The following is a 10,107-nucleotide window of genomic DNA, read 5'->3' as shown; positions in this document are numbered from 1 at the left end:
GCAGGACTGCAGCATTTAGCTGCTGTCAGTCAGTAGGGATTGGGTTTAAGGAAGACGACTGAGGAACTGTGTTGGTGAACAAGCCACAGAGGCTCCATTACTTTCCCTGCTTGTCAGAAAGGAGTTAACCCCATGGAGGGGGAGGCCAAACATTAGGCTCAGTGGTAACCGAGTGTGTAATTAATGCTGCAATGTGTCCAGTCCAAAGGACCTTCTCAACCCCAAGACCCTTTCTCAGACACTGGAAGAGCGAGAGGTCAGGGAGAAGAGGGGGTTGGGGTGGTTGTGGTGGTGGGGTTTCCGGGGCCCCCTTATGCCATTGCATCTGTCCAGAGAGGGGGATATCATCTCCAACACAGCCTTAGGCGGATAACCCTTTTCAACCATGAAGTTGTGGATGAAAACACACTCTCCAATAATCGATGCACGGGAGGACACAACATGGTATTGTCTTCTGATTTTCATTTACTTCTTGTGATCATTATAAGATCTCCCCTCTCTCTCTGGATCTAATGAATTTAACAAAATAGATGCCATCATTTCATGCTAACACTTGTTGCTTTGAGATTGGCATGCTTTCTAAAAAAGGATATATATAGCCCTCCTATATGGAGAATCTGGTTGCCTACAAATGCATCACGTAAGTCTGTTACTCGAACAGTTTCCAGTAACAGTTACATGATGGCCATATTAATTACATTAGTTCTTCATATAAAACTAATCTAACCAATTGTTTTTTTTTACATTTTAGCGATGTCATTGAGTGACTTGCAATCTTACTCAATGACTTTCGACAACTCGATCAATCAAAGCAACTTTTTAAAAGTACATTCTCTGCTGTGGGGAGAGGTTTTTATTGCAGGCAGTGCAAGGATGAGAAGGGAGCTGTAATGTTGTGGATGTTCTGCATGCCTTAAACACAGACTGAGAGTAGGGATGATGGTTTGGAGCCACTGATTTACTGACTGTTTTCCTAAAGAAAAAAATAGCCAAAGTCAAAGGCTATATGTTGCTTTGATTTGCTCACAAACAAAGACTTTTTATGTGTGGTTCAGAAGCATTTCTTATCTAAAGATCTCCCAAGATTATTTGACTATCATCAACATTTACTGCCTTGCTCAGCATATCTGCGACACACATGCAGATGACCTGGTTTCTGAGCATAAACCAGGTTTTAGACTTAGACAAACTTTATTGTCATCGTGTATACACAGAGTTTATACAAAATGAAAGGATCATCCTCTAGAGACCACAGAACTTAGTGTTTGCATATTCATTACAGAAAAAAATTTCTGTACATCTGACTTGAGAAAGTGAAAAAAAATCAAACTCCAAAGAGATAGAAGGGTACACGTGATATTAGCGTCGTATTAGTATCACCTGATCTTGGTTTGACTGTCATTTATAAATTCTATCACAACTAAGAGGGACTTAATCATTTATATTATTTTAGTTGGCATCTTCCAACGATTCCTGAAGGAGCTGTGTTCTTTGGCCACCTCCGACGGGGATCCAAGCTGAGGTTGAAAAGCTTGTTGAGGTTGTGAGAGCATTTCTCAGTTGTATAAATAAATAGGGAAAGACATCCATAGAATTCCATTTGATCTGGAAAATGTTGCTGTTGGCAGCGTCATTTCATGTTTGTTTCAGATGCTGCTAACCGGTGATTAAGTGCATTTTTGGACCAGACCAAGATCATTCAAACCAGTAAACAACGGCTGTGTACGGAATAAACAAATAACACGCTCCAGTGGGAAACTTGAGCCAGAAAAGAAACTGGCATCTGCCCACTGAGTCTTTAAGTCAAATAGCCTCATATGCAGCTCTCCCCGTCAGGAATCTGAATGACCAAAAGCCATCTAACTCTCTTGTCAGCGGTGGTGAGAGCCGCTCGACCACATGTAAGCATTCCTGGGGCGCCGCAGCTTCACCACAAGCTCATATTTATCCTGTGTGGTTCGATCGCCACAGAGGAGCCCACAGCAATCACAGAGTTAAAGGAACACACACACGCATGTTGAATGACCGTCCTCTGCCATGTCTGTCAAGCCTCTCTCCTGCATCAGCGATATTATCTGTGTCAGCATTTTGACTCCTGTAAAACAGGTTCACAAAGACATCTGGCAGCTGCAGATTCATGACATGGGCAGCCTACCCTTAAGATCAACCGATTCCAGCTTGTTTTAAGGGTGACCCACCAAACTTGCATGTCCTAATTACTACCCCCGACAACTCTTGTATTTTAATTGAGCCAGAGTTAATGGAGTTTAATCACCGAGAGAGAAAAGGCTCCTTCACTTTACTGGGCATGGAGTAAGTCTTATAGGAGATATAACAACTCTCAGACAGGTTGTATCTGGCCATTAGCAGCCAGTAAGAGGAGTGGGGAGCCATTCCTTTGGGCCCTTTGATTGTGGACTGTCTTAGTAGTTTTAGTGGTGCTCAGTTATTATCATCCTCCAAGCTAACATGCAGCAGTGCTTTTATGTCTTCCCTGAACTTTGGACCCAGCTGGATGTGTTTAGAACTGTTATAATGTAACAGAGGTTCAAAAGATTTCACTACCTTCCATTTAGCTCTCCTGCTGACACTGTTGAGCCACTTTAATATGCTTCCACACAAAGTCTGGATCTCATCAAGGCCAGATGAGGCAAAAGAGGGTGGGCTGACAGAGGGGGCTTGCTTTACAGGGAGAATCAACGTGGAAAAAAAAACTACTAGTCCATTAGTCGTAGTGGTGGTGAAGCCTGACAGATACAAGTGCCTTGTGGGCTGACTGGCACAAGCAGACAGGGTGGCATTAAATTTGGTGCAACCATTTCCTTTAAATTGTATTAAAGCTCTATTACTTTTGATTTAAATGTGTGCTATCTGACCACAGAGATATTGAAAGCAGTGATGATGAAGAAAAAGTTCACACTTTTCATGGCATTGAGATCCTTTGAAACCTTAAATTCAGTTTCTCTGAAATACCAGTCCATAGCTGCATATTCCTCCGATATAGCGTCACTTTCCCCTAGCCTCTAAGGAGAGTGTGGTTGGACGCTATAAAACTTTACTGAGGGGAGTAGAGCGACATGGGAGTGTCTCACCTCCATTAAAGTTCTTGCCAGGGTGCTGTGGCATTTAAACACTCATAAATAAATAATGGTGAGCTCTACAAACCCCTTACACGGAATTCCCAATTCTGAGGGGATGGTGAGGGGAACAACAGACGGAGAAGGGTCAGCACAGACATCCTGATTGGATACAAAATTATATTGGGTCCAAAAGAACTTTACCACAACCACTAAATCAGTGACAGAAACCTAGCCAGGCCCTCATTCACTGGAGGAACAAGGACACCAGTACAGCCTTTGTTACAGCGGTATTTTCTTTAGTGGTTTTTTTTTTTTTTTTTTTTTTACAGGCGAAGGGTTAAGTCATCAGCATCTAAAAGCCCTTGGAGGAACTGAGAGAAGGTCAGTACAGGCACAGCCTCTTTCTGTACAATCAAATAGATCACTAGACTATAATGTAAAGCAATAATAATAACTCTCAAGTTTCTTAACATTTGATTTTGTTAAAATCCCAGATTAAATCTGTTTTAGAATGATTAGCCAAAACGTATCAGAAAGACAGAAAGAGAGATATCCAAAAACTGTATATAAACCACTGATGTTGAATTGGTTCTGGCCTAGACTTTGACTGGGCCATTCTGAAATAAAATTATGCTTTGATCTGACCACATGCATATGCTAGAAAATAAACATCTGCTCCATTCTCAAAGCATTTTGAGACACCAACAGTTTTTTTGCATTATGGTCCTGTATTTGACTACATCTCTAACTGTCCTCCCTGAAAAACTTGCCAAAGGATGATACTGGGATCATGGTATCGATTTTTAATAAAACTGAATTAGAGTAATGATAATGATTTTTATTATGATAAAGTAATGACTGGTATTGCTACTGTTATTATTATGAGTACTACAGTTAATTGACTAATTATCACTAATAATAGCATTATATAATAACTATATTATATAGAGTATTTTTTTTTGTTCAGCAAAGGGGTGGGATTAAATAAGCATCATCTTCTTTCCCCTCCTTTTAAACAAACACTTTTAGTTTTCAGTCTTATCTTCCTCCTTTTGTTTCTCCATTGTTTTTAATTGTTTTCTTATGCTGAAATAAAACTTTGTACAAAAAAGTTTTGATGGGCCAGACGTCTCCTGTATCCCCTAACATGACTACAGACAGTACTAGTTATGGCATTTTGATGAGCGATACCTTTGCATTAACAAAAAGAAGCTGGGAAATTAAAAACCCTCTAAATAACTCTGGATGGATCTAGTAACTCTGGATGAGCAGAAGTGATCTAGAGCTCTGTTGGAAAAATCTTCACAAAGCCTTAATAAAGCTGCCTTTTTTCGGAAGGGTGGCAACAGTTTTCCACAAGCCATTTAGGGGAAAGAGGAAATACTTAAAAGAAGCTTATTTGGGTTGATGGCACCAAACAAAACTTTGGGCATTTTCGCAAGCACTGCATGTTAAAGAAAACTAATCTACAGGGAAAGACTGATGATCTCCCTGCATGCATATGCTGGACAGTGGAGGGAAACTTTTTAGACAAGAACATTATATATTGGTCTGGCATGTAAAATCTTACAGATATTCAAAGTGTTGTCAGGTGTCAGGTGTTACATTAATATGCTTATATCCTGATACAAGTTTAAACATGTAGGTAAAAAATACTCAGTAAGTAAAAAATGAGTAGTATAGAATGGTGAACCATGGATTCATCTACTGACTGTAGTGAAAGGGCAATAGGGAGAGAATGGCATAGAGCTGTTAGCAGCAGCGTGGGCTGACATCACCCTATCTGATACAATCAAAGCACTAGCTGTAAATGAGCCCTCCAGCATGGAGCGGTGGGGCTGGGCCATGTCAGCCTCCTGAGGTAATTCACGCTGCTTTGAGTCCTGCTTGCTCTGCACGGGGAGGATTTTGAGGGATTTTGGGTGGGCCCTTTTTTTGTCGTAGCGTCCCTCTCGTGCCTAGGCGGACACTGCTCGGTGAAGTGTGATAAATTTGTTGCTGAAGCCAAGCCTTGTGAGCCTGACAATGGGCAGAATGAAAAATTGAAAATGAAGCCCCTCTTGCAACAGTTGCCTATCTTCATTTGTTGCACAGAGACAGAGAGAGACAGAGACAGAGAGCAAACTGTAGAAGAGCTAGAGGATAGTATGTTTACCCAGGTGTGTGTTGTAGCCTGCCAGCTGCTCTGGAACAATATTGTAAGCAGAGTAAAAGCTGCACTGTATGAACAAGCCTTAGTTAAAAGAGTGTGTCCTTTATAAAAATAACTTGGTTTATTTTCTGAAAACAGAGCTGTGTCTTTGCAATCTCGGCTCTGCATTTCCATACAGCCTTCTCTTATCAAGGCTAAAGATATTTGTCTTAGCTAGAATTAGTGATCTGAGTATTTACAAGACAATGCTGTTATTTTAACTAATCTGGGGATTTACTGTGCCTTGCAGAAGTATTCATTCCCTCTGAACCTTTTGAGATCTCTCCAGTTTCGGGATCTGCAAACATTAATGGATTTTACTCGGATTCTTTTGTGTGAGATCAACATATTACAGCATTGTGGAACAGAAGGATAATAACATATGGTTTTCACTATTTCTACAAATAATAATCAGAATGGGTAACACTGTATTTTAATCTAAAGGCTCAGAGTTATCCCCATAATTCTTTGCAGAAGCTCAGTCAGATTAGGTGAAGTTCATCTGTAAAACAGGAATTTATAAATGCTGCTACAATGTCTTGGCTTGATTTGGGACTCAACTTTAATTGGTGGACATTTTATCACATACATATGCTTTGACCTGACCCAATTTATTGCGACTTTGACAGTGTGTTGTGATTGCTGTCGTCTTGGAAGACTAACATCTGCCTTAGCCTCTGGTGTTTTTCAGCCCTCTAACAGATTTTCTTCCATAACAGCCCTGTCATTAGTTGTCCATACTGAAAAGAACAGCCCCACAGAAGGATGCTCCCACCACAGTGGAGATGGTGAAGTGTCAGCTTTCATCTACATATAAGAGTTTAAATTTAGGCCGAACATTTCAAAGTTTGTTTAATCTGACCAGAACATGGCATAACACATAACACATTAGATCCACCGTGATTGCATTTACTGCTTCCCAGTGTTAATGTATCTGGGCTTTTGCTGTTTTTATGGTGTTTGCAAGCTTCCTGTAACAGAGACGGCTTTTGCTGATGGCTGGGCCAACCCGTGTTGCTGCACACCTGAGAAACATTTCTCAATCAAGATGATTAGCATGTATATAATAAGGCGAAGGATCTTCTCTTTGCTGGATGATTACCCTGACATTCAAATGTCACCGCAGTGAGTTGAGTCTTATATAGACAAGGCAATTTGACATTTGAATTGAGAAAGCTTCCTGGAGAGGTGGCGAAACCTCTTCAAATCTTGGAAACCAAGTCCAGTGGATATTTTTTTTTACTTTAACAGAATGGCATTAGGCCAACACTCCCCCGAAAGTCTGACCAACCATTGGAATGGAAGGCAAAGTCTTACAGGTGGCGCCACTTGCAATAGTTGAAAATTTGATTGTTGTGAAACTGTCTTAATGTGGGCTCTGTTGTTGTTCCAGACAACTATTGAACCTCAGTTCGTCTTTGGTCTTCATGGTAAAGAACTCACCTGTGTCTAGCAGTTCTCAGTCTTAATCACCTGTCTGCCTGCTCTCCGGCATGATGAAATTTGCAAGTGCCAATCCTCTTAGATCTCACTCACATTCTCCTGGATCTTTGGGGTACAGTGTGCAAAACTCTTTGAATCAAACCGCTGCAAATCCATACTACCTTCACTTTACCCCTCAACTAAGCAAATCAATCAGTCATCAGTTGTCATCAACCAACTCCTTTCTGATCAGTCTACTTTCTCCCCTCAAACCTCTTGCCGACCTTCTGACTTCCTGTAGCTCTCTTCTTCAAGATTCTTGGTACTTTTTGTAAATAGAACTTTAAAACTAACTGGCTCTCCGTGCGATTCAGCATGTGGGTCAAAAAACTACAAAGCAATATGAAACCCAGTTTAATGCTATCTTTGGTGTCAGTTTAGGTGAATTTTCCACATTGTAGTAGATTATGAGTCTTGCCATACTCTTCGAATTTCCAGATGATGAAACAGTGCTTCATTAGATGTTTAAAGTGTTGGATATTGCATTTTTAACTAGTCCTGCGGCAGACTGCTCCACAACTTCATTTATAACCAGTTTGCTGTGTTCCTTGGTCTCAATTGGTTGTCTTGGATATATTTTCGGGGTATAGGATTAAAGGGGCTTTATAAAAAGTGCAATTACATAAAAAAAAACACAACAAAATAACAAGTTATGTATCTTCTGCAGCCAGTTGATTGCACTAGATTTAATTGGTTTGGAGGGGAAAATCCAAAGGCAATTTATTTGATTTATGAAATGTTAATAAACTGTATGTAATTTTCTACTATTTCCCAACTCAGCAGTGGTTGCAGCATGTAAAAGCAGGCAATGATCAAAGGGCATTAATATATTTGTAAGAGACTGTAACCAGCTCATTTGCAAATGTCCTGACTGCTTCTGTGGTGTGTTTGCAAAGCGCAGTGAATGAAACAGCATCATTCTGCAGAAAAATCTCTGGCTTGCGTTTGTGGTGGACATAACATAACACTGTGAATTCATATTCCCCAACCTAAATTTTCACTATGCATGAGAGAAGAGTTGCAAAAGCCACTGGCAACAGGCTATATGTGCTTTTTTCCTCCTCAATTTATAAAAGTATTAGTATGATAGTCATGCCAGGAAAAGTAAATCCTCCAGAGCTCTGTGCATGCACTTACAAGCCTGTACATGAAGACTGCTCACGTACAAGAATGCATTTATAAATGTGTGTTTGCTTAAAGACTGAGACAAAATCAATCTCATCAGCTCATTTGGGTATTTCCCCAAAACCCACTGCTTGTGATTACAATAGACCTTGAAGTCACAGTCTATTTTCTCTTCCTGTCTCGTTTCCACCCCAAGCTTCATGTGGTTATAGTTTGCATTTATTTGTAAGAGTCTGACGCTTTGCTTATTGCCTTAGTGGTGTAATCTGAACCCAGACCCAACATTAAGGTGTCCTCTGGGTGCTTCTTAATGTGATCACCTCCTAATCCTCTGGAAGCAGGATCATTTGACGCTCACACATGAGTAGATATGCTGCAATGTGAAACTAAGAAACAATGGGAAGGGTCTTAAAAAGGAAATGCAATGATAAAGAAAGTTAAAGGTTTCTATAAGGGAGAGGTATTTACAGTGAAAAGTGTTTAAATGCTACAAACTTTTTTTTTTTCTTTTTTTTTCAACCATAAATCTTAACATCATTCATTGGGATGTTATGTGAGGGATCGACTCTAAAATAATAATTGTCTGAGGAGGGGATCCTATGGAAGCAAATTGTTACCCTATTTCAAATGAAAAAGCATTTTCAGAAATGCTTTTTAATTTTAAGAATGTGGCTGCATTGTTTGACTTATAAATGAAATGAGTAATCAATAATCCTGTTTGCATTTTAATTTTGTTCTTTAACACTGCTCATCCTTTTCTTAATTAAAATGGAAAAAGACATTTGAGATTTATTTTTCAAAATATACCCCAGCAAATACATACCAAAATTCAATTTGAAATGTAAAATTTGAAAATGAAAAAGCATTTCCACAAATGCTTTTTCATTTTAAGAATGTGGCTGCATTACTTGACTACAATAAAAAAACAGTAAACCAAAATCTAGGAGACATCAGGGAAAACACACATGAGAAACCAAAAAAGGATGAGGAACCAGCAAACTGTGTCTGAACAGGAGGTGTATAAACGGGAGAATGAACAAAGACCAGGCTAATCAGTTGATTGGGAGCAGGTGTGGACAGAGTAATCTAGAAGGGAACTAGGGGAAATGAGACTGACACAAGGGGGCAACCAAGGGTAAACAAGAAATACATAAAACCTGAAAAAATATAACCAAAAACAACTAGAAAAAAACACAAAATGGAAATGAAATCCATAAACTAGAAAACACACAAAGACATGAATTAAAGTATAACTGAAAACTCAAAAAGAAAACTTAAACAGAACCAAAAATAACAGAATCATGACAAAGGAAGGTCCTCCTATCAGGTGAAACCAGGACTGAAGTGTCAGTGTAAGTGCAAAACACTGTCTGGCAGTTTTCTGCACTGTTGTTTTAATCTTTTTACTGTTTACAACTCTTTCTATGTTTATCATGTAAATCCTCGTTAATGGAAGTATGTGGTGGACAAACATCAAAAATCCACTGTACTGTATTTTGCGAGAGAAAAACCTTTAGATTCGTATCCATTCGTATATTGGTTCGAAATATTTACCTTAACATAAAAAAACACCAAACATATAAGTCGCAAAGCTCCTTATTGACAAGAGGCAAAAACAGTGTGATGGTCAGCATAGTGCCCTGATCCTAGAATTAGATTAGACAAAAGAAAGCAATCCATTTCATGCTAATGGTAAATAAAAACACAACCTGACATTTTTTTAGAATTTATTTATAAATAAATCTGTTGAGCTTAACAATGCAAATATAAGAGGAAAATTCCTTTACTATTATGCCTACTGTACCAGTTGAGACATTCATGTACCTTTATTTCATTAAAACTACTGTTAAAGTGAAAAAGTGTCCAGCTAAAAACATTATTTCAACAATGTATAAAATCATTGTGTGTCAGTCGGGTTGCATATTGATAAGGTGACAATTACTCTCTTCTCTAAGGTAATTTGACAGTGTGTGTAAGAGGGTATCCTCCTCTTGCTGTGACTGAGGAAGATAATGACGGCCATATTACATCAACATTGTTCTATGCCAATTGCACCACTGATGACACATTGCTAAATGCAGTCACTATTGGGAGTAGTCATGTGGTCCTAGATACTAATTATGTCTCTAGTGGTGCTGCATTAGAGACTTACACAGAAATTCCATTTTAAAGCATGCTGGGGGATCCATGGAGGAATCAGAGATATAAATATATAATTCATAGCTACAT

General features: G+C 39.1%; 1 protein-coding gene across 2 annotated transcripts in view; it reads left to right on the top strand.

Annotated features, from left to right (window-relative positions):
• Positions 1-345: 345 nt before the first annotated feature.
• Positions 346-10,107, top strand: part of LOC107093124 — a 78,878-nt gene continuing 69,116 nt past the window's right edge. Inside the window, exons 1-2 of one of the 2 annotated variants that reach the window (XM_015387965.1) lie at positions 346-444; positions 3,410-3,461. Coding sequence is in view for 1 of the 2 variants with exons in the window: in XM_015387964.1 (XP_015243450.1) it covers positions 423-444 (22 nt within the window). In the remaining variant the exon portion in view is untranslated. The remainder of the gene's footprint in view (positions 445-3,409; positions 3,462-10,107) is intronic. The other variant, XM_015387964.1, reaches the window with a different exon arrangement.

The sequence above is a fragment of the Cyprinodon variegatus genome, unplaced genomic scaffold, assembly GCF_000732505.1.
Source record: "Cyprinodon variegatus isolate N-32 unplaced genomic scaffold, C_variegatus-1.0 Scaffold409, whole genome shotgun sequence".
Lineage (NCBI taxonomy): Eukaryota > Metazoa > Chordata > Actinopteri > Cyprinodontiformes > Cyprinodontidae > Cyprinodon > Cyprinodon variegatus.
This window is presented reverse-complemented; position numbering and strand designations above follow the sequence as displayed.